The sequence below is a fragment of the Drosophila arizonae genome, chromosome 2, assembly GCF_054131065.1.
Source record: "Drosophila arizonae isolate 15081-1271.41 chromosome 2, UAZ_ARI_1.0, whole genome shotgun sequence".
Classification (NCBI taxonomy): domain Eukaryota; kingdom Metazoa; phylum Arthropoda; class Insecta; order Diptera; family Drosophilidae; genus Drosophila; species Drosophila arizonae.
In genome coordinates, this window is record NC_142922.1 from 34441647 (window position 1) to 34468539 (window position 26893).

The following is a 26893-nucleotide window of genomic DNA, read 5'->3' on the forward strand; positions in this document are numbered from 1 at the left end:
GCGCCGAAAACTAACTAACTCTGCCTCTGCAGCTTTTGCTGCTCTCCTCTGCAAAAAATGACTGCCAAATTACATCTAATTGAACCGAACTCAAAATCATAACTCTACTCTATATTAATACTATGCTTACATACTACTAACTCAAAATCATAACTTCTATTTCACATCCATTCTTATATTTAAACTTTAACGACTACCAAATTACATCTAATGTGAGGTGGGTCGCGGGCGAGCCTCCTTACAACACTCTTTATTAAATTTTCACTTATTACTTGTAAAATGTCTGTAGCTTGTAGCATGTAGAAGTTTTTACACACAGGTACTGTTTGCTATATACACAATATATTTCGATTTGCATATAAGTTATACGTTATAGTTGTTAAAAAATATCTCTTTCAATAATTTTTTGCGTCTTTCTGTTTACACATGAAACACACACGGATACACACACACATACACGCAGACAAGCACCCACGGCTAATCACGCATGCAGTGTGCGCTTACTATAAGAACTTAATTGTTTAATTTATACCCTGAACCCATTTTCAATGGGAAATAAGCGCATTGTTTTTGTTTGTTTGTTTTTTATACCCTGAACCCATTGAAAATGGAAAATCAGGGTATAATGGTTTTGTTGAAATGTATGTAACTGGCAGAAGGAGGCGTGGCAGACCCCACAAAGTATATATATTCTTGATCAGGGCGACGAGCTGAGTTGATTTGGCCCTGTCCGTCTGTCTGTCTGTCCGTCTGTCCGTATGTTTGAACGCGTCGATTTCCGAAGATATAAGAGATAGAGACTTCAAATTTTTTGTAAAATGTTCGTAATTACAGCGCGGATATCGAGCTTATCATTAAAAATCGATAACTCACCCCGATCTTTTTTTATCGATAAAAACCCTTATCGAAAACCAGTTATAAAATTATATCTTCGACACCTTTATTGCAAGTCTCAAAATTTTTAATGTATGCTTATATGCAATTTATACAATTTCGGTTTTTATTAAAATTTACCCCCCACCTCTAAATTCACCCCCTCACCCTCACTTTTGTAAAAAGCGTATTTCAAATACTAGAGACTTGTGCTTTGGCAATTACATGCATATCCATGTTATAATCATAATCTGAAAATCGTACGTCCACAAAAAAAGCTATTGAAAAATTAAGTTCTCATAGTAAGCGCACTCTGCGCCCATGCGTGTTTATGCTTGTGTGTGTATGTGTTTGTGCATATGTGTGTGTAAATGTTTGTGTATGTGTGTGTGTGCGTGTGTGCGCGTGTTTCTTGTGTAAGCTGAAACTCGCGAAAAATTATTGAAATAGCTATTACTCCAAGGGTTCAGGGGATCTCGTAATCGAGCAGCCTCGACTAGAACTTTCTTACTTGTTTTTATACCGTGAACCCATTTTCAATGGGAAATCAGGGTATAATGGTTTTGTTGAAATGTATGTAACAGGGAGAAGGAGGCGTGGCAGACCCCACAAAGTATATATATTCTTGATCAGGGCGACGAGCTGAGTTGATTTGGCCCTGTCCGTCTGTCTGTCCGTCTGTCCATAAGTATGAACGCGTCGATTTCAGAAGATATAAGAGCTAGAGACTTCAAATTTTTTTTTTTTAAATGTGCGTAATTACAGCGCGCATATCAAGTTTTTCATTAAAAATCGATAACTCATCCCGATCTTTTTTTATCGATAAATCGACACTTTCATACATACGGACAGACGGACTGACTGAAGGACGGACAGGCAGACGGACAGGGTCAAACTCAGCTCGTCGTCCTGATCAAGAATATATATACTTTTTGGCGTCTGCCACGCCTGCTGTTACATACATTATACCCTGATTTCCCATTTGCAATGGGTTCAGAATATAATAACGTATTATTTGTAAGTCAATGATAATCGGTACAAAATATATCATTTATATTTCTTTTTAGAACAACTTGACCGAATTGAAGAAGGCATGGATCAAATTAATGCCGACATGAGAGAGGCTGAAAAAAACCTGAGTGGGATGGAAAAATGTTGCGGCATTTGTGTACTACCCTGCAATAAGTAAATATTAAACAGACATTTTTCTGAATAATATCAACACAAATTATATTTTTTTGTCAATTCAATACATTCATTGCCATTTAAGATCATAAAATACATTTATTTCAAATTTATTAAAATAAATTATCCAAGTGATTTCTAACGATTTTGTCTTAGCCTGGAAAACTGTAGAATATCAAATATTTTAAAACATTTTATCCACGACCCCCTTAATAAGAAACTCAGCTCAATGTTGTTATTAAATTGTATGTAAATACAATGTGACAAAATATTTATGAAGGACCACCCTCTGATATGATGTAATATTATAATTTATGGTATCTTCTTGTTCCTTTGTGACATTTTGGATACTCAATGTACAGTGACGAACTAAATTATTGGCACAGCAAGGTTTTTAAACTTTATAGCAATTTTTGAAACGTTTTTTTAATGAAAATTAATTAAATTAATTAATAATAATTTAATGAAAATTAACCAAATAGAAAGGGAATTTTTAAAATTATACAAAACAAAAAGTATTCCGACAACTTCATCGTACATTTAAAAAAAATTGAATAACCAAAAATAAACCTCGATTTTGCTGAACAAAATTATTGGCATACTTAGTACTTTTTGGTTTTTTTTTTTTAACAATTTGACCGATTGGGCAAAATCATTTTGCAATTTCACTATATGTTATGTTTCTTTATTTAAAGCTTCGCAAATTTGAACTTTAATATAGAAAATTCTGTAAGAATTCAGCATATTTTTTTTACTTTTCTTAATAATGGCACCTAAGCTAAAAGAGACATGATCAAGGCAAATTATATGCATAAACTGGAGAGATTATGGAAAGAAACCCATTTTTTATTCGAAGCTTCAAGGAACCCCGCAATCTGCAAAGTTCATAAACATATAACAACATGGATATGCATGTATTTGCCAAAGCACAAGTCCCTAATATTTGAAATACGCCTTTTACAAATGTGAGGGTGAGGGAGTGAATTAGGGGTGGGTGGTAAATTTTGACAAAAACCGAAATTATACTCTAGCTTTTAAGATATAGGAGATATAAATTTATTACTGGTTTTCGATAATGTTTTTAATCGATAACAAAATAACGGGGCTAGTTATCGATATTTAAAAGCAAAACTCGATATGCACGTGCTATACACACGAACGAAAGAAAAAATTTCAAGTCTCTAGCTCTTATATCTTCTGAGATCTACGCGTTCAAACATACGGACAGACGGATTCAGGGGTTCAGGGTATAAAAAAAGTACGTTGAAGTTATTCGCAATATTTTTACTGTATAATTAAATACATAATATTTATTTAATATTTATTAAATAACCAATTCTTTTTAGTACATTTTTTGTTTCACTAAAAAAACGTTAAAAAACAAACAGTTCGAAAGTTGCTTTAAAGTTTAAAAAGCTTGCTGTGCCAATAATTTAGTTCGTCACTGTGCATACGTAATGGTTTTGTTAAATGTATGTAACAGGCAGAAGAACGCGTGGCATACCTTACAAAGTATATATATTCTTGATCAGGGCGGCGAGCTGAGTCGATTTTGCCCTGTCCGTCTGACTGTCTGTCTGTCCGTCCGTCTAACCGTCTATCTGCATGCTTGAACGCGTCTATCTCAAAAGATATATAGCGCGGATATCGAGTTTATTCGTTTCCAAAAATCGATATCTTGTTCGGTTATTTTTTTGTTCGATTAAAAATCTGGTCACAAATAATTATAATTATTGCTGCTACATCTTCCGTCAAATTTTAAATGTAGATTCATATCACCAACCAGAGAACACATAGACCGGACACGTAGTGTAAAGCGTTTTGCAAATTTTTTTCGAGCGTTATCTTCCAGACCACTTTGTATTTCCTTGGCCCTTCACTTTTAGGTTCGGGCTTCTTCCCTTCTGTGTGAAAAATATACTTAACTCTTCAAATCATTTTCCATGCTCATGCAAAATGTTTCCGTTTTCGTTATTATTTGTGGGAAGGGTATAAAAGCGTTGTTGCTCATAATGAAAATGTTTTCATGATGAGCACACACACACTGTGCTTTGCTACGTGTACTATGAGCATGAGTATGCCTGTAGCACTTTTAAAGCCCAGCAAGTGCACTTCCCAATACTTTGATGCCGGCGAGTAACTCACACATATGTATATGTGTGTGGTATAGTGACTAGCGGGTAATTTGCGGTTATCTTTAGTTCCTGATTTCATTTCAATGATTGTGGGTTTGCCTATCAGAATGCATTTTTAAGGAAATGTAATACCTGATTAAACTCAGTGGGCAAAATGGGATGCGATTTTCGATCCCTAGCACCCGTTCATATATGTACATACATATACAGGTGTATGCAAGTAAAATAACTTAGTCAGCTTTAGATAGTCTTAGAAATCATCATGAAAACGCAAACATTTTGTATGAACGTGGCGAACGCTTTACAAATTTCGGAATACCTTTCACTCATAAGGAACGAGCTGAGATCGTCGCGAACAATTTTCAATTTTTGTGCGCTGCTGCTATTCGAGAGACCATAAAGAGAAGGAAAGAGTGAGTAAGGGAATAAGAGCGCACAGCCGTGCTTCATTTGGTAATGCATTTGGCAGCAGTCGCAGCACACTGATTTTGTCGTGCCTTAATTTCACTGCTTGAGCCTCAGAAGACCGAGCCGACCAAATACGAAGTTGTCCGGTCTCTTCAGCGCATTTTTTCGGTGTTAAAAAGTTTGTTCTACATGTCTAGTCTATGTGTTCTCTGGTTAATGGTATAAGTCTGCACGCATAGCATCAAGCATTCCAGCCTTATACACGCGCTCATTTGTATATGTGTATGTATGTACACATAAATGCGGGCTCTAGCATATTCTAAGAATCCCGTTGCGATTGATTTGCCTTTGCATTGTTTTTGAATTTCCAGCCGCTACACTGGCTTTTCTTTGCTATGTGGCGTCATAACAATAATGTGATTTCGTTTTAACTACTGTTGTTCGAAACGAAGGGGTTAGTTATTTTGACATGAACATGCTAATTGGCTTGGGTGCGAGTTAAAATCCCGCGGAAAACTCATTTTGTAAATTGCAAATTTTTGTTATTTTAGCTGCTTTTATATTTTTTTAATTTCATAAAAATCTTTTTTTCTTTCCGTATTATGAATATCTATTAAATAGATGGCTGACTCATATAAATGCCGCGATTAGAGCACTATAAATGCAACTAGTGGCCGTAGACTCGTCATTTTTGGCCAGTTCTTAGAACGAGCAACCGGTAACCTAAATGCAAAATTTGAATGCTTACGCTCAAAATATATGAAAATTACTGGGTATTTTTCGATATGACACGACCCTAAAGAGGCGTAAAAATTATTTTTGGGGCATTGATAGAGGAAGCTACCAGTAACTAAACTATCCAAATTTGAACTTTCTAGCTCTTAAACTGTAGGGAATATATACTTTTGCGGTTTGCCACGCCCCCTATGGGTGGACATACATACATATATCTACCATAGCTCGTTGGACTTGGGTGGTCAACCCGCGTATATATACCATATTTCAGGTCTCTAGCATCAATAGTGTCCAAAATATAGCCGAATTCGAAAAATCACTATATCTTCAGGTCCGGTTTGCCACGCCCCTAGTAGGCGTAGATATATAATATTTTATTCATAGGTTGTTTATGATTTTTCTTGATAAGCTATTATATATGTCTCGATTGTTTTACGTGGTTTTGTGTGAGTGCATATTCAGTATTACTATTAATAAAAATGCCGCGTCCTAGAAGATCTAATCTTTCCCAGCGGACCCGTAATGCAATTAGGCAACGGAATATCGTGAATCAATTATCTGACGAAGAGCGAAAAATCGCCTGAGAAGAGCGCCGCCTTAATTTGGAGCAAAGAAGGGCCTTAATTCGTGCACAAGAGCAAAGAGAGGTAGCCCGTGAAACGGCTAAATTAGAAACGAGAAATCGCCGAGCTTATCATACAGATGAACAAAGGAATAATCTTCGAAGTGCAAGAAGAAATGGTTTGAGTATTGATTTAAATCGAGCAGCGTTTCGATATGCTTGCATCATCGACTACATCTGCCATCGTTAAGTTTGCATTGGTCCAATGGACGTTGTTTGCCAGCGTTGTGGCGTATTAAAGTTCTCTGGTGAAACGCCCGGTTTGTGGTAAAATGACATTGCCATTATTATTTGTATTATTGTATTACGTTCATCAAAGCCTAAATTAGTTCAGCTAAGAGGTAACACGACATTCTTTGATTGTTAGGCGGTACGAAGTTCGACGGGTCAACTAGTTAAAAATAAATATAATAACAAGTATGAAAGCTCTAGTACGGACTGCCCGACTACGAGATCCCCTGATTGTTTAATAGCTTTTCTTGTAGATGTACATTCTTCATGAAACCTTCAGATTATGAATAAAATATAGTTTTGCATGTATTTGCCAAAGCACAAGTCTATAGTATTTGAAACACGCCTTTTACAAATATGTGGGTAAGGGGGTGAATATAGGAGTGGGGGTAATGTTCCGGATCTAAAACTATATTTATACTTATGGATGTACATATGTATTGCAAAAACTAATGACATAAGGAACTTTTACTAGTTGCAATTGAGAAAATTAAATATTTTGAAAACATAAAAATAAACAAAAATTGTTAATTGGCCAAACATTTTGTTATTTTTTAACGTCGATAGACCTAACGTAATTTAAGGAAACTTTCAACATATGGTCTACATAGTCTATTGAATATTTGATAAATTAAAAAAAAAAAGCCAAATCATTCGCAATTAGCTATGCTGGTATCTGACTTGTTTCTTAAGGTTTTTAATCTATGAAAACCATAGCTCGCAAATGAGTGTTGACACTTTTTCTGCAAATAAGTATTTTTCACTCACACAGTAAAAAAGGCTCAGACAGAAACTGTTTTTGTTACGTCTGGCCACTAACCACAGAACATATAGACCGGACAAGTAGTGTAAAGCGTTTTGCACACTTCACAAGGGCTCTAATTGTGCTACAGGCAGCGAGATTTTTGCACACAGGCATACAAATGCTCATAGTACATGTACATTGTAAAGCGCTTGACAAAACCCGATTCTAAACAAAACAAAGAGAGCCGCTCAGAGCGAGATCGTGTCTGCATGATCTTTTCGGTTATGTTACGAAGCAGAGCATATAAGATAAAACGATTACACTCATTTGCGAGCTGTGATAAAAACACAACGGGATGATTTATCGATTTTTATAGGTAAACTCGCCATCCGGGCTATAAATACGGTCATTAAAAAAAAAAAAAAGATCAATTCCTTCTGCACGTTACATACATTTCAACAAATCCATTATTCCCTGCTTTCCCATTTTCAATGGTTTAAGGGAATAAAAAGAGGCATGTATCCAACTGCCTTAACAATTGTCATTGGCCGGGAAATACTAAATCAGGAGTTTGATATTGTTGTTTCATCAAATCAATTTAAATTTCAAATAAAGGTAATTAATTAACTTATTTTATGATATTGTAACGAATCTTCGGTTTATCTCGAGTCTAAGCTGGCCTTTTTTCAGCCGACTGTGAGTTCATGCCAACAAATTTATTTGTTGAAGGCCCTGTGATTTAGATTTGAACGTAATGTATATTTTCTTGCCACTTAATGCCCGAGTGCGGCTCAGCGTACTCCGGCTGGGAGAGTGTTGTGTTACAGACACGCTAGGTTCGCTTGAATGATCCAGAAGACGCCAGGATTTGGTTCTGTAAGCTCCGGCGGTTCGCTCGGATATGCATTCCATTCCTACTATTCAACTTGCTCAAAGCACTCCGCGCTGGCGACTATGAGCCGGACGTGGCCGCACTCGACTCTACACTTGACGACGGGTCCAGATCCAGGCAGGCGTCTCACCGGGTCACACAGCGGGTGAAAGGCAGGCTCATCGGTGGCAGCCGCACCTGACTCAGACGTGCTCCGAGTGTGGACCGATGTGCCCACTCAGCCCAACCAAGGATTTGCTGGGTGCACCCGACCGATATCCAGTTCCGCACCGTCTGTTGCTGTACGTTCACTTTCCATGTCTCGTCGAAAAAATAGGCTGAGCCCATGCCTATTTTATACTCTATGTTGACGCGCCGCCGGCTGCGTAGGCGGCAGCATATAACGGGTCCTGTGTTTCGTTTATTCAGACTGCTCTACCCTTCCCCGCCTTATTGCTGGATTCCAGGCAAGGCGATGTTATGGTATTTGCCCAGATACCGTTTTCGTACAGTCCTGCTGGAGCCCAACATTTGTTATTGCAAGCATTCTACAGCGTTGACCCTTGACCTTTGCCTTTGCCTTGTCTTTCTTTGCTTTGCTTTGCTTTGCCCTGCTCTTGCTCTTCACTGTCTAACCTCAAACATGAAAAATGTGATGTTTGTCCCAAATTTAATGTTTTTAAATGAAAAACTAAAACATTTTTTGTTAAAATTAATTTGTGAAAAAACAAATTTTACCAATGAACTCAAATTTTTCGTTTTGCATGCAGCTACAGACAAATGTGACCTTTTTTAGTAAATTTAGTACGTTTTTATGCCGATATTGGGTTAGTTTTTTGATACAGAAACCCAAAGGGGTACCTAGGGGCACCAAAAGTTATATTGATATTAAAGAGGACATATTCAGTAACACGTATGTATAAGCCCATGCTCGGAACTCGGCGGAACTCAAAAGATATAGACTATTTTAGGTAGTAAAAACTACAAAATTTAAAGGTTTTGTAAATTTAAACAAGCTCTTCAATGAAAAGTCATATTAACATATTTTTATACCCTGAACCCATTGAAAATGGGAAATCAGGGTACAATGGTTTTGTTGAAATGTATGTAACAGGCAGAAGGAGGCGTGGCAGACCCCACAAAGTATATATATTCTTGATCAGGGCGACGAGCTGAGTTGATTTGGCCTTGTCCGTCTGTCTGTCCGTCCGTCCGTCCGTGTCGATCTCAGAAGATATAAGAGCTAGAGACTTGAAAAGGTCCGTGTATATCACGCGCATATCAAGTTTTTCTCTATATATCGATAACTACTTCCGATATTTTATTACCGATTAAAGACCTTATCGAAAGTTAGTTATTTAATTATATCTCCTACACCTTTCGAGCTAGAGCTTCCAAATTTTAAATGTAGACTTATATGTATTTTATATAATTTCGATTTTTGTTGTAATTTACCCACTACCCTTATATCCAGCCCCTCACCCTCACCTTTGTAAAAGGCGTATTTCAAGTACTAGAGACTTGGCTTGGAATGTACATACATTTGAACACTATGATTATGTTCTGAAAGTTTCATTAAGATTGTACGTCTAGAAATTAAATTGTTAAACAAATAAATTCTTATAATGTTGCCCACACTGCAGCGCAACTCAAGCGCAGTCGCTGCTTACTGCGCAGTTAGCAGATCGAGTTCTAATACATTCGTGTGTATGTATGTGTGCCGAAAAGAAGTGCAGAGTGATTAAAATATCAGATTAGAGGGTTCAGGGTATCTCCTAGTCGAGTAGTCTCAACTAGAGTCTTCTTACTTGTTCTAATATATACGTATGTATGTACTAGAGTGCTGAGTGAATTGCAGAAAAATGATGTTCGAATTAACAGTTCGCAATACACATACATATATTGACCTTCCTAGATGTATCTTTTATTCTACTATATTTATGTATGCGGATGATGTCAAACTTTGCCTTCCCTACTCCAGTGCAAATGGACATCTTCATCTTCAAGATGACCTAAATGCATTCCAACTTTGATGTGTGGCAAACCAGTTGGACCTGAATTGCTCAAAGTGTATAACAATGACCTTCAGTCGTACCGTTCTTCTAATTGTTGACTATAAAATTAGTAACATTTCCTTAAAAAGCATCTTTACAGTCAAAGATCTTGGTGTTTTCTTTGACAAAGCTCATATATCTACCATCATGTGCTTGGCTTTATTAAACGTTGGTCTAAGGAATTTAAAGATCCTTTTATTACAAAGCATTTATTTATATCGCTTGTGCGTCCCATCTTAGGGTATTGCTCAGTTATATGGTCTCCGCAGCACAAACTGTATCAGGATCGTATCGAATCGGTCCAAAAACAGTTTCTTGTTTTTGCCTTAAGGAGTCTTAGCTGGGACAGTAATTTACGATTATCGTCTTACCATAGTAGCTAATTGATCGACTATCGGTAATCAATCGCGGAACAATTTTAAGAATTGTTTTTGTGCATAAATTGATTAGCGGTGATATTGATTCGTCCTCTTTGCTGATGCGTTTTCATTTTTCGGGTCCGTTCCGAACAACTAGACATTATCGTCCGCTTCATTTACCTGTGTGCACTAGGGATTATTGTTTGCACAGTGCGTTTCATGTTCTATGTGTTAATTTTAATAAATATTATCACGCATTTTCCTTAAAATAAAATCTTCTTAAATTAAAATCTTTACTTTTAGCTTATCTCAGTGAAATCACTCACAGTGACTAGGCATAAGCACTGGTATACACTTTGTTGCCAATGTTGTGTAGTGATTTCTCGATCCTATCCTTTTGTCTTTTGTTAACTCATTTCTTTTTATACCCTGAACCCATTTTCAATGGGAAATCAGGGTATAATGGTTTTGTTGAAATGTATGTAACAGGCAGAAGGAAGCGTGGCAGACCCCACAAAGTATATATATTCTTGATCAGGGCGACGAGCTGAGTCGATTTGGCTCTGTCCGTCTGTCTGTCTGTCCGTCTGTCCGTCCGTCCGTCTGTCCATCCGTCCGTCTGTCCGTATGTTTGAACGCGTCGATTTCCGAAGATATAAGAGCTAGAGACTTCAATTTTTTAAAATTACCGTATATACAGCGCGGACGTCGAGTTTGCTTTTAAAATTCGATAAATCATCCCGTTATGTTTTTATCGAGTAAAAACATTCAAGTTCAAGTCAGATGCTACTATAGCTAATTGTGAATGATTTTTATTTTTTTTTTTTTATTTCTCAAATATTCAATTTAATATCTAGATCATATGCTGAAAGTTTCATTAAATTCCGTTCAGTCAAAAATTAATAAAAAATAATCAAATATTTGGACAATTAACAAACACACGTGCAGCAGCTACAACAGCATCGTATGCGTGTGCACACATACATTCTAGAAACATTCGTTGAATCACATCAGCTGTTAGTTTCGTTTAGTTTTGGTAGATGGCAGATGCAGCATTGAATCTATTTGAGTTTTTCCAGCGCCACTTGCAGAAGTGAGGTGGCGTAGTGTGTTAGCTGCATGACGCTTGATCGAGAAGTCGTGGTTCGAATCCCGATCCGGTGCAGCTGATGTTAATTTTTCATAATTGTTTAAAAATATTTTATATTTTAATAAATGAGTTTTCTATTTAATTTATATTTTTAAATACATCGAAATTGAAATTTGAACCATACTTAATGTGCGTTTTTAATAGTTTGGTTATTCTAGCAGATTCTTAGAATCACATCAGCAGTTAGTTTCGTTTAGTTTTGGTATTTTTATATTTTATTAAATGAGTTTGGTATTTTATTTATATTTTTAAATACATCGAAATTGAAATTTCAGAGATACTAAATGGGCATTTTTATTTGTTGGGTTCAGGGTAGTATCTAGTCGAGCACTCTCGACTAGAGTTTTCTTACTTGTTATACTCTGAGCCAATGGGAAATCAGGGTATAATGGTTTTGTTAAATGTATGTAACAGGCAGAAGGAGGCGTGGAAGACCCCATAAAGTATATACATATATTCTTGATCAGGGCGACGAACTAAGTCGATTTGGCCCTGTCTGTCCGCCCGTCCGTCCGTATGTATGAACGCGTCGATCTCAGAAGATATAAGAGCTAGAGACTTGAACGCGCATATCAAGTTTTTCTCTATATATCGATAACTACCCCCGATATTTTATTATCGATTAAAAACCTTATCGAAAGCTAGTTATTTAATTATATCTCCAACACCTTTCGAGCTAGAGCTTCCAAATTTTAAATGTATGTATTTTATATAATTTCGATTTTTGTTGTAATTTACCCCCCACCCTTATATCCACCCTTTCACCCTCACCTTTGTTAAAGGCGTATTTCAAGTACTAGAGACGTGTGCTTTGGTATGTACATACATTTGAACTATGATTATGTTCTGAAAGTTTCATTAAGATTGTACGTCTAGAAATTAAATTGTTAAACAAATAAATTCTTATAATGTTGCCCATACTGCAGCGCAGCCCAAGCGCAGTAGCTGCTTACTGCGCAGTTAGCAGTTCGAGTTCTAATACGTTCGTGTGTATGTATGTGTGCCGAAAAGAAGTGCAGAGTGATTAAAATATCAGATTAGAGGGTTCAAGGTATCTCCTAGTCGAGCAGTCTCGACTAGAGTCTTCTTACTTGTTTGTTATAATTTGTAGAGAAGATACCCAGCACAACATCGTAATGCATTTTCATTAAAAAGAGAAAAGATTTTCCATATCTACTTCCTCGTCACTTTCATTCTGAGCGATTTTATTCTGCTGCATTTCCTTGTGCATATATTTTACTTAACAACACAGCCACTTCTGCAATTACGATCGAAAACGAAATCCTGAAAAGATGCATCCTTTCCCATTATTCATCCATCCTATCAGCTGAAACCATAGCCATTCTCGATGCAATAAATCTGATCAAAAGCAGACTTGGAAAGTATATAATTTGCTCCGACTCCCTCGCATCCATAAAATCCATTCGCAATATTAACAATAACTTTTATCCCCCAACTATTAGAACCCTGCTTACCCAATCTGACTCAAAAATAAAACTCCTTTGGATCCCTAGCCACTGCGGCATTAAAGGGAACGAGTTAGCCGATAGTGCAGCCAAAGACACATTTTATATGCCCCTTCACTATACCCCTAACTTTAACACTACAGACATAAACAAACTCCTCAATAACGAACTCTCAAAAAAACTTAAACTGAACATAGAGCTCTGCACCGATGGTACCAGAGATGAAATACACACCTATCCAACACGTCAAACTATCTAAAAAAATATAGACCATCACACGCTGTGATCAAATAAAATTTCTAAGGCTAAGACTAGGGTGTGTGGACAAGAATGGCACAACGGCACTATAACAACCCTGACAACACCCCTCCTTGCCCCAACTGTCACACAACCACAAACATTAATATAATACGCATTGTCTACGACTGCCCCGCAACCTCTAACCTGCATACCTAAATCTTCCAAAACACCTGCCCCTTATCCATCCTAGCAAACCCAACCGAGATTAACATCCGTAAGATAATTGAGTTTCTGAAAAAATCTAAAACATACCACCTCCTATGAAAAAAATTAAATAAAAACAAGTAAGAAAGCTATAGTCGAGACTGCTCGACTACGAGATCCCCTGAACCCTTGGAGTGCTAGCTATTTCAATAATTTTTCGCGTCTTTCAGCTTACACAAGAAACACACACACAAACACATACACACACAAGCACCCACGCATAAATACGCACGGGCTGCAGTGTGCGCTTACTTTGAGAACTTAATTGTTTAATAACTTCTTTTGTGGACGTACGATCTTCATGAAACTTTCAGATTATGATTATAACATGAATATGCATGTAATTGCCAAAGCACAAGTCTCTAGTATTTGAAATACGCGTTTTACAAAAGGGTGAGGGGGTGAATTGAGAGGTGGGGGGTAAATTTTAACAAAAACCGAAATTGTATAAATTGCATATAAGCATATATAAACAAGTAAGAACGTTGCAGTCGGGCGATACCGATTGCAGAAGACTCATTCACAGCCCAAACGCTGTCAACCAGAGTATATAGTGCAATTTTCAAGTCTAGTGCGCAACAAAAAACAGGGCATGATCCCATTTAAAATGGGAAAATCATCGATAGCTATTGCTATGATCATTGCATAATTGCATTCAAATTACATGCATATGTATATAATTTATACAATTTTGACTTTTAATAATATACATGTATTTATATCCATATATTGGATACCGGCTTCAAGCTAGCAGCAGATCAGCGCGATTTTACTATACATGTGCACACACTCATCGTCTATTCTATGCGTACAGACAGAAGCGCGCCTTTTCTCACATTCTTAGAATTTCGATTGATTTCTGGACTTTCTAGCCGTTACTGTAGTTTTGTCTGATGACGCTCTCTTATTAAGCTATTCTATTTTAGCAGCTGAGTGCTCGAGCAAAGCAATGGCGCGGGTGCTAAGGGCGACGCAAGTAACGTTAGAGTAGGGAGGTTCGAACCTCTACTATGTTTTTTTTTTTTTTTTTTTTTTTCATACATTTTTCGTTTTTTATAAAATAGATATTTTATTGGGAAGGTGCGAGCTTGACTGAATGGCACTTAATACTTTTCATTTTCTTAGTCGAATAATTTTATAAGTTTAAATTTGTTTCTTCTTAAATAGCCCTCAAATACATATATGCAAATACATACATATGTATATATGTAAGTCTGCACGCATAGCATCAAGCATTCCAGCCTTATACACGCGCTCATTTGTATGTGTGTATGTATGCACACATAAATGCGTACTCTAGCATATTCTAAGAATCTCGTTGCGATTGATTTGTCTTTGCATTGTTTTTGAATTTCCAGCCACCACTCTGGCTTTTCTTTGCTATGTGGCGTCATAACAATAATGTGATTTCGTTTTAACTTCTATTGATCGAAACGACGCGGTGGTGCTGTAGGCTGAAGCGCCGACGACCATTATTTTAGCTATTTTGACAAACATGCTGTTTGGGTTGGGTGCGAGTTCAAATCCCGCGGAAAACACTTTTTTGTAAATTGCAAATTTTTGTTATTTTAGCTTCTTTTAAATTTTTTTAAATTCATAAAAATGTTTCCTTTTGTATTATGAATATCTATTAAGCTTATTTATATGTACAAATGCATAAATAGATGGCTGACGCATATAAATGTCGCGATACGGGCACTGTAAATGCCGATTGCCACGCCCCTAGTGGCCGTCGACTCCTCAATTTTAGCCAGTTCTTAGAACGAGTAACCGGTTACCTAAATGCAAAATTTGAATTCTTACGCTCAAAAAATGTGAAAATTACAGGGTATTTTTCGATATGCCACGCCCCTAAAGAGGCTTAAAAATTATTTTTGGGGCATCGATAGAGGAGGCTACCAGTAACTTAACTATCCAAATTTGAAGCTTCTAGCTCTTAAATTGTAGGAGATATAAACTTTTGCGGTTTGCCACGCCCCCTATGGGCGGACATATATCTACCATAGCTCGTTGGACTTGGGTGATCAACCCGCGTATATATACCAAATTTCAGATCTCTAGCATCAATAGTGCCTAAAATATAGCAGAATTCGAAAAATCACTATATCTTCAGGTCCGATTTGCCACGCCCCTAAGGGACGTAGATATATAATTTTTTCACCCATCTTCATAGAATTAAAACATTAGCTTACGTGCAAAATTTCAGCATTCTAGGTTTATAACTTTAGGAGATACAGTTTTGTCCGATTTGCCACGCCCCTAATGGGCGGAGATATATCCGCCATAGCTTGTGATCTTGGGTGGTTGGCGCGGACCTACATACCAAATTTCAGCTTTCTAGCTCTTCAACAAACATGATTTCTGGTATATCGGAAAATGCATTTTCCGATTTGCCACGCCCCTAGTGGGCGGATCGGGAAAATTTTAACACTTTATAAATCGGAGATATACACGAGTATGTGTTCCAAATTTCAAGTCTCTAGCTTCAATAGCGCCGAAATAGATTGCGTTCATACGGACAGACGGACAGACGGACAGACGGACAGACGGACAGACGGACGGACAGCAAGACGGACATTGCACAAAACCAATATACTCATTTCACTTTCGTGAATGAGTCTAAAAATTTGGAGACTCTAGCAATAAAGGTGTAGAAGATATAATTTTATAACTGGTTTTCGATAAGGTTTTTTATCGATAAAAAAAGATCGGGATGAGTTATCGAATTTTAATGATAAACTCGATATCCGCGCTGTAATTACGAACATTTTACAAAAAATTTGAGGTCTCTAGCTCTTATATCTTCGGAAATCGACGCGTTCAAACATACGGACAGACGGACAGACGGACAGACAGACAGACGGACAGGGCCAAATCAACTCAGCTCGTCACCCTGATCAAGAATATATATACTTTGTGGGGTCTGCCACGCCTCCTTCTGCCTGTTACATACATTTCAACAAAACCATTATACCCTGATTTCCCATTTTCAATGGGTTCAGGGTATAACAAGTAAGAACGTTGCAGTCGGGCGTTACCGACTGCGGAATACTCATTCACATCCCATCAACAATTTAGTAGTTAAGTTTCGTTCTAATACTGTAGAATATACAGGTTTTTCCGATTTGCCACGCCCCAACTGGGCGTAGACACCTCATTTTTGGTCAGTTTTTAGAAAGAGATAACGTTACCCTAACTGCAAAGTTTGAATGCTTACCCTAAAAAAATGTGAAAATTACAGGGTATTTTTCGATATGCCACGCCCCTAAAGAGGCGTAAAAATTATTTTTGGGGAATCGATAGAGGAGGCTACCAGTAACTCAACTATCCAAATTTGAAGCTTCTAGCTATTATACTTTAGGAGATATAAACTTTTGCGGTTTGCCACGCCCCCTGTGGGCGGACATATATCCGACAAAACTTTTTGGTCTTGGGTGATCAGTCCGAGTATATATACAAAATTTGAGGTCTCTGCCATCAATAGTGTCCAAAATATAGGAGAATTTAAAAAATCACTATATCTTCAGGTCCGATTTGCCACGCCCCCAACGGGCGTAGACTTATAATTTATCTTCAGACTTTATAGAATCATACCATTAGCTGACGTGCAAAATTTCAGCATTCTAGGTTTACAACTTTAGGAGATACAGTTTTATCCGATTTGCCACGCCCCCAATGGGCGTAGATATATCCGCCATAGCTCGTGATCTTGGGTGGTCAACGCGGACCTACATACCAAGTTTCAGCTTTCTAGCTCTTCAACAAACATGATTTCTGGTATATCGGAAAATGCATTTTCCGATTTGCCACGCCCCTAGTGGGCGGATCGGGAAAATTTTAACACTTTATAAATCGGAGATATACACGATTATGTGTTCCAAATTTCAAGTCTCTAGCTTCAATAGCGCCGAAATAGATTGCGTTCATACGGACAGACGGACGGACAGCAAGACGGACATTGCACAAAACCAATATACTGATTCACTTTCGTGAATGAGTATAACAAGTAAGAAAGCTTTAGTCGAGACTGCTCGACTACGAGATCCCCTGAACCCTTGGGGCAATAGATATTTCAATACTTTTTCGCGTCTTTCAGCTTACACAAGAAACACGCACACACACACGCACGTACGCACACATACACACACACGCATACAGACACACATACACACACACACACGCATACACACACAAACGCATACACACACACATACACACACACATACACAAACACATACACACACATACACAAACATTTACATACATATACACACACAAGCATAAACACGCATGGGCGGCAGTGAGCGCTTACTATGAGAACTTAATTGCTTAATAACTTTTTTTGTGGACATACGATCTTCATGAAACTTTTAGATTATGTTTATAACATGAATATGCATGTAATTGCTAAAGCACAAGTCTCTAGTATTTGAAATACGCTTTTTACAAAAGTGAGGGTGAGGGGGTGAATTTAAGGGTGGGGGGTACATTTTAACAAAAACCGAAATTGTATAAATTGCATATAAGCATACATTAAAAATTTGGACACTAGCAATAAAGGTGTAGAAAATATAATTTTATAACTGGGTTTCGATAAGGTTTTTTATCGATAAAAAAAGATCGGGATGAGTTATCGATTTTTAATGATAAACTTGATATGCGCGCTGTAATTACGGACATTTAAAAAAAAATTTGAAGTCTCTAGCTCTTATATCTTCTGAAATCGACGCGTTCATATATACGGACAGACGGACAGACAGACGGACAGGGCCAAATAAACTCAGCTCGTCGCCCTGATCAAGAGATCAAGGGTCTGCCACGCCTCCTTCTCCCTGTTACATACATTTCAACAAAACCATTATACCCTGATTTCCCATTGAAAATGGGTTCAGGGTATAATAATATGAAATGTAAATATAGAAATATTGGTATTATAAAATAAAATCTGTATATACTTATTTAAAATAAGTTATAATCACAATAAACACCATCCAGCCGAAGGCCCCTGCTGCCAGCGACTTAAGTTAGAGTTAATTTTATATTAATTGTAACTTCTTAATAATAATAATAATAATAATAATAATAATAATAATAATAATAATAATATTTTACTTATATTTTTCACACCAACTTGTTTGAGCCATAGTTTAAAAAAAACTAGTACGAAATCTCTAGTCGAGACTGCTCGACTACGAGATCCCCTAACCCTTCCAGCAACTGATATTTCAATATTTATTCGCACATGCACACACACACGCACGCTTAAGCACGCATTGGCTGCAATGGTTGCTTACTATGGGAACTTAATTGTTCAATAACTTTTCTTGTGGATGTACTTTCTTCATAAAACTTTTACATTATGATTATAACATGGATATGCATGCATTTACCAAAGTAATGCACACAGGTAAATGAAGCAAACGATAATGTCTGGTTGTTCGGGACGGAACCGAAAAATTAAGACGCATCAGCAAAGAGGACGCATCAATGTCACCGCTAATCAATTTGTGCAGAAAAACAATTCCTAAAATTGTTCTGGGATTGATTAACGATGGAAGATCAATGAAGCTGAAGCCTACTACGGTTAGATGGTAATCGTAATATAGGTATGCACGTATTAGTGTATATGAACGTATGTATTACCTGTGCATTTATATGCATACATATACATGCATATACATGTTGCTCCACACATCGACGGGAATACTGAATACGCTACTGGAAAGGGGTCAAGGTTCGACTATAGTCGGCCTGTTTCTGCAAATGGTTTGCGTCGCACGCACGACGATCATCGATGACCATCAGCCGAGGTGCCGTTCGGGTCCAGGTGATAGTAATAGTAGGAGTGGCCTGTATTTCCGAGCGAACCGCCGGAGCTTACAAAACCAAATCTTGACGACTTCTAGATCGTTCAAGCGAACCTAGCGTGCCTTTAGCACAATACTCTTCCAGCTGGAGTACGCCGCCACACTCCAGTATGGTGCCCATGCTGGCCAAGAAATCCTATCCTAGCACCAGATCGTCGATCACGCCTGGTAGAGTCAGGAACGGATCTGAATTTGCTGACTCCCCAGGCTGATCCTCGTCTCCAGCTGCGAGTGCACCTGACTGCAACTGCCATCCGCCAAGCATATGCACCGCCGTGTAGCGCGCACCACGCCCACTCCTCAGAGTCTGTCAACAAGCCTTTCGTTGATAAACCTGCTTGAGGGTCCCGTGTTGATCGTAGTTTTTTGCTGAGTGGCTCCAATGGCCACGATCGCCGTCATCTGGCTGTCTTCGTCCTGAAGACGGCCCACTAACGCCTGGGGGCCCCTGACGCTCCTGCCGACTGGCAGCAGCTAGCAGTTCGCACTCCAATGCGCCCACACATTTCAACAAATCCATTATATCCTGATATCCCATTTTCAATGGGTATCAAAAGGGAATGGTGGCTCACTCTTTAAACTTATAAGATATATATATGTATATATATATATATATATATATATATATATATATATATATATATATATATATTTATATATATATGTCGTGTCAGTGCGATATTACACTGTTGAAATTGCAATTAGATATCTTGATATCGTGTTAATCGATTGATTTAGTATTGTGGTGCAATTAAAGCATGCACTGTCACTAAGAGAGAGACAACAATAGCTGTTGCTGAACGTAGTCCCGGGTGTCGCTGGGTGAGAGCGAGACGGCTAGTCATGCCGTTCGCAGCAGGGTCGCTGTGCTTTCGATGAACAAGAATATGCGACCATGATTAGAACTTACGAGTAGAAGAGAAGACACACTTGGAATGACTATTGAATGAGAAAGATCATTAAGAAGAGTTTAGCGACACACCGGGAATTCGTTATTACGCGCAGCTATGATAGAAAACCAGAATGAGAAACGCATCGCCCCGACATCAGAAGTGGGATCGGCACCACCTCCTACGTTCTCGGAGGAGCAGTGGCGTACGATTTTGGGCCTACAAAACCGAATTTGTCAAGACTATCAATACGTGAAGTGAGCAGCAGAAACGTGACGTCATTCTACGAAAATTTAACGCTGACGTGGCAGACGTTGATGCTGACAATTGATGTGCGACTGTAGCTGAAATACGTGTGGTAGATGAATCGAAGATAAGTATACCGATCCGAGGTGAGAGTTTTCGAATTATCTTTGATTCTGGTGTATTATTCCTTGGTGAAAGATAGCTTTGCACAAAAGGCTATATGAAACAAGTGAGAGTACTCGGGTCGAGACTGCTCGACTGAGAGATGCCCTTGGCTCCTTGGCTGTTGTTCTGGTTATTCTGCGCATTTTTGTGTATGCATACGGTGGCGCATGCACGCGTTTGCTGACTGCGTGGTGGGCGGCAGCTGCGCTGCGGTGAGGCCGGTGTTGTGGGACTTTGATTGTTGGATGGTTTCTCTTGTGGTGGGACTGTCTTTGTGGGACCTTCGGAGCGTGATCGTGGTGCTCAGGTGTGCGTGCTCCGAGGCGCGGATCTCTAGTACATTTTTGGTGGTAGAAGTTTTAGATGGTGACAGATATTTGATAAATTTGATAAAAATGACAAATGCTTCATGCAGATTTTCTGTCCCGAAATGCAGAAGTAAAAACTACAAAAAACAAGTAAGAAAGCTCTAGTCGAGACTGCTCGACTACGAGATCCCCTGAACCCTTGGAGCAATAGATATTTCAATAATTTTTCGCGTCTTTCAGCTTACACAAGAAACACGCACACACACACACACACAGGCACGTACGCACACACAGGCACACATACACACACACGCATACAGACACACATACACACACACACACGCATACACACACAAACGCATACACACACACATACACACACACATACACAAACACATACCCACACAAGCACCCACGCATAAACACGCATGGGCTGCAGTGTGCGCTTACTATGAGAACTTAATAGTTTAATAACTTTTTTTATGGACGTACGATCTTCATGAAACTTTCAGATTATGATTATAACATGAATATGCATGTAATTGCCAAAGCACAAGTCTCTAGTATTTGAAATACGCTTTTTACAAAAGTGAGGGTGAGGGGGTGAATTTAAGGGTGGGGGGTTAATTTTAACAAAAACCGAAATTGTATAAATTGCATGTAAGCATACATTAAAAATTTGGAGACTCTAGCAATAAAGGTGTAGAAGATATAATTTTATAACTGGTTTTCGATAAGGTTTTTTATCGATAAAAAATATCGGAATGAGTTATCGATTTTTAATGATAAACTTGATATCCGCGCTGTAATTACGGACATTTAAAAAAAAATTTGAAGTCTCTAGCTCTTATATCTTCTGAAATCGGCGCGTTCATACATACGGACAGACGGACAGACGGACGGACGGACAGACGGACAGACGGACAGACAGACGGACAGGGCCAAATCGACTCAGCTCGTCGCCCTGGTCAAGAATATATATACTTTGTGGGGTCTGCCACGCCTCCTTCTGCCTGTTACATACATTTCAACAAAACCATTATACCCTGATTCCCCATTGAAAATGGGTTCAGGGTATAAAAATATGACGAAATATGTAAGGAAATTCGTAGAAAATTGTATAATGTGCAAATTGGCTAAACCTTCGTCCGGAAAAATACAAATGGAAATGCATCTCATTCCTAAAGTTTAAATACCTTGGCATACTATACACATAGATAATAGCGGCAAGTTGAGTGGCAGGTCTAAAAGTGTTCAAATTAGGCTGAACAAACAATGTCGATTTTTCGATTATTCTCGATAAAAAAGTTATCGGATGAGTTATCGAAAAAATAAAGCAAACTTGTACTGCATATGGATGCCAAATTTCAGTTTTCTAGCTATTGTATCTTCTGCGATCCTTTTGCTCATACGGACGGACGGACAGACGGACAGGGCTATATCGACTCAGCTCGTCGTCCTGATCAAGAATATATATACTTTATGGGGTCTGCGATGATTCCTTCTGCCTGTTACATACTTTTCACAAAACCATTATACCCTGATTTCCCATTTTCAATGGGTTCAGGGTATAAAAATAAGGCAAAAACAAGTAAGAAAGCTCTAGTCGAGACTGCTCGACTACGAGATACCCTGAACCCTTGGAGCAATAGATATTTCAATAATTTTTCGCGACTTTCAGCTTACACAAGAAACACGCACACACACACACGCACGTACGCACACACAGGCATACATACGCACACACGCATACAGACACAAACGCATACACACTCACATACACACCCACATAAATACACATACACAAACACATACACACACAAGTACCCACGCATAAACACGCATGGGCTCAGTGTGCGCTTACTATGGGAACTTAATTGTTTAATAACTTTTTTTATGGACGTACGATCTTTATGAAACTTTTAGATTATGATTATAACATGGAAATGCATGTAATTGCCAAAGCACAAGTCTCTAGTATTTGAAATACGCTTTTTACGAAAGTGATGGGGAGGGGGTGAATTTAAGGGTGGGGGGTAAATTTTAACAAAAACCGAAATTGTATAAATTGCATATAAGCATACATTAAAAATTTGGAGACTCTAGCAATAAAGGTGTAGAAGATACAATTTTATAACTGGTTTTCGATAAGGTTTTTTATCGATAAAAAAAGATCGGGATGAGTTATCGATTTTTAATGATAAACTTGATATGCGCGCTGTAATTACGGACATTTAAAAAAAAATTTGAAGTCTCTATCTCTTATATCTTCTGAAATCGACGCGTTCATACATACGGACGGACGGACGGACGGACGGACAGACAGACGGACAGGGCCAAATCAACTCAGCTCGTCGCCCTGATCAAGAATATATACTATTTTATACCGGCGGTTCGCTCGGATATGCATTCCATTCCTACTATTCAACTTGCTCAAAGCACTCCGCGCTGGCGACTATGAGCCGGACGTGGCCGCACTCGACTCTACACTTGACGACGGGTCCAGATCCAGGCAGGCGTCTCACCGGGTCACACAGCGGGTGAAAGGCAGGCTCATCGGTGGCAGCCGCACCTGACTCAGACGTGCTCCGAGTGTGGACCGATGTGCCCACTCAGCCCAACCAAGGATTTGCTGGGTGCACCCGACCGATATCCAGTTCCGCACCGTCTGTTGCTGTACGTTCACTTTCCATGTCTCGTCGAAAAAATAGGCTGAGCCCATGCCTATTTTATACTCTATGTTGACGCGCCGCCGGCTGCGTAGGCGGCAGCATATAACGGGTCCTGTGTTTCGTTTATTCAGACTGCTCTACCCTTCCCCGCCTTATTGCTGGATTCCAGGCAAGGCGATGTTATGGTATTTGCCCAGATACCGTTTTCGTACAGTCCTGCTGGAGCCCAACATTTGTTATTGCAAGCATTCTACAGCGTTGACCCTTGACCTTTGCCTTTGCCTTGTCTTTCTTTGCTTTGCTTTGCTTTGCCCTGCTCTTGCTCTTCACTGTCTAACCTCAAACATGAAAAATGTGATGTTTGTCCCAAATTTAATGTTTTTAAATGAAAAACTAAAACATTTTTTGTTAAAATTAATTTGTGAAAAAACAAATTTTACCAATGAACTCAAATTTTTCGTTTTGCATGCAGCTACAGACAAATGTGACCTTTTTTAGTAAATTTAGTACGTTTTTATGCCGATATTGGGTTAGTTTTTTGATACAGAAACCCAAAGGGGTACCTAGGGGCACCAAAAGTTATATTGATATTAAAGAGGACATATTCAGTAACACGTATGTATAAGCCCATGCTCGGAACTCGGCGGAACTCAAAAGATATAGACTATTTTAGGTAGTAAAAACTACAAAATTTAAAGGTTTTGTAAATTTAAACAAGCTCTTCAATGAAAAGTCATATTAACATATTTTTATACCCTGAACCCATTGAAAATGGGAAATCAGGGTACAATGGTTTTGTTGAAATGTATGTAACAGGCAGAAGGAGGCGTGGCAGACCCCACAAAGTATATATATTCTTGATCAGGGCGACGAGCTGAGTTGATTTGGCCTTGTCCGTCTGTCTGTCCGTCCGTCCGTCCGTGTCGATCTCAGAAGATATAAGAGCTAGAGACTTGAAAAGGTCCGTGTATATCACGCGCATATCAAGTTTTTCTCTATATATCGATAACTACTTCCGATATTTTATTACCGATTAAAGACCTTATCGAAAGTTAGTTATTTAATTATATCTCCTACACCTTTCGAGCTAGAGCTTCCAAATTTTAAATGTAGACTTATATGTATTTTATATAATTTCGATTTTTGTTGTAATTTACCCACTACCCTTATATCCAGCCCCTCACCCTCACCTTTGTAAAAGGCGTATTTCAAGTACTAGAGACTTGGCTTGGAATGTACATACATTTGAACACTATGATTATGTTCTGAAAGTTTCATTAAGATTGTACGTCTAGAAATTAAATTGTTAAACAAATAAATTCTTATAATGTTGCCCACACTGCAGCGCAACTCAAGCGCAGTCGCTGCTTACTGCGCAGTTAGCAGATCGAGTTCTAATACATTCGTGTGTATGTATGTGTGCCGAAAAGAAGTGCAGAGTGATTAAAATATCAGATTAGAGGGTTCAGGGTATCTCCTAGTCGAGTAGTCTCAACTAGAGTCTTCTTACTTGTTCTAATATATACGTATGTATGTACTAGAGTGCTGAGTGAATTGCAGAAAAATGATGTTCGAATTAACAGTTCGCAATACACATACATATATTGACCTTCCTAGATGTATCTTTTATTCTACTATATTTATGTATGCGGATGATGTCAAACTTTGCCTTCCCTACTCCAGTGCAAATGGACATCTTCATCTTCAAGATGACCTAAATGCATTCCAACTTTGATGTGTGGCAAACCAGTTGGACCTGAATTGCTCAAAGTGTATAACAATGACCTTCAGTCGTACCGTTCTTCTAATTGTTGACTATAAAATTAGTAACATTTCCTTAAAAAGCATCTTTACAGTCAAAGATCTTGGTGTTTTCTTTGACAAAGCTCATATATCTACCATCATGTGCTTGGCTTTATTAAACGTTGGTCTAAGGAATTTAAAGATCCTTTTATTACAAAGCATTTATTTATATCGCTTGTGCGTCCCATCTTAGGGTATTGCTCAGTTATATGGTCTCCGCAGCACAAACTGTATCAGGATCGTATCGAATCGGTCCAAAAACAGTTTCTTGTTTTTGCCTTAAGGAGTCTTAGCTGGGACAGTAATTTACGATTATCGTCTTACCATAGTAGCTAATTGATCGACTATCGGTAATCAATCGCGGAACAATTTTAAGAATTGTTTTTGTGCATAAATTGATTAGCGGTGATATTGATTCGTCCTCTTTGCTGATGCGTTTTCATTTTTCGGGTCCGTTCCGAACAACTAGACATTATCGTCCGCTTCATTTACCTGTGTGCACTAGGGATTATTGTTTGCACAGTGCGTTTCATGTTCTATGTGTTAATTTTAATAAATATTATCACGCATTTTCCTTAAAATAAAATCTTCTTAAATTAAAATCTTTACTTTTAGCTTATCTCAGTGAAATCACTCACAGTGACTAGGCATAAGCACTGGTATACACTTTGTTGCCAATGTTGTGTAGTGATTTCTCGATCCTATCCTTTTGTCTTTTGTTAACTCATTTCTTTTTATACCCTGAACCCATTTTCAATGGGAAATCAGGGTATAATGGTTTTGTTGAAATGTATGTAACAGGCAGAAGGAAGCGTGGCAGACCCCACAAAGTATATATATTCTTGATCAGGGCGACGAGCTGAGTCGATTTGGCTCTGTCCGTCTGTCTGTCTGTCCGTCTGTCCGTCCGTCCGTCTGTCCATCCGTCCGTCTGTCCGTATGTTTGAACGCGTCGATTTCCGAAGATATAAGAGCTAGAGACTTCAATTTTTTAAAATTACCGTATATACAGCGCGGACGTCGAGTTTGCTTTTAAAATTCGATAAATCATCCCGTTATGTTTTTATCGAGTAAAAACATTCAAGTTCAAGTCAGATGCTACTATAGCTAATTGTGAATGATTTTTATTTTTTTTTTTTTTATTTCTCAAATATTCAATTTAATATCTAGATCATATGCTGAAAGTTTCATTAAATTCCGTTCAGTCAAAAATTAATAAAAAATAATCAAATATTTGGACAATTAACAAACACACGTGCAGCAGCTACAACAGCATCGTATGCGTGTGCACACATACATTCTAGAAACATTCGTTGAATCACATCAGCTGTTAGTTTCGTTTAGTTTTGGTAGATGGCAGATGCAGCATTGAATCTATTTGAGTTTTTCCAGCGCCACTTGCAGAAGTGAGGTGGCGTAGTGTGTTAGCTGCATGACGCTTGATCGAGAAGTCGTGGTTCGAATCCCGATCCGGTGCAGCTGATGTTAATTTTTCATAATTGTTTAAAAATATTTTATATTTTAATAAATGAGTTTTCTATTTAATTTATATTTTTAAATACATCGAAATTGAAATTTGAACCATACTTAATGTGCGTTTTTAA

The 26893-nt window shown here is 38.2% G+C and overlaps 1 protein-coding gene across 6 annotated transcripts in view; it reads left to right on the forward strand.

Moving 5' to 3' along the window:
* The window catches only part of Snap25 (Synaptosomal-associated protein 25kDa), a 207751-nt gene that overhangs the window by 141828 nt on the left and 39030 nt on the right, over positions 1 to 26893 (forward strand). For all 6 annotated transcript variants that reach the window (XM_089461738.1, XM_089461743.1, XM_089461741.1 and 3 more), the window contains one exon: positions 1941 to 2058. In XM_089461738.1, the coding sequence (XP_089317864.1) occupies positions 1941 to 2058 (118 nt within the window). The remainder of the gene's footprint in view (positions 1 to 1940; positions 2059 to 26893) is intronic.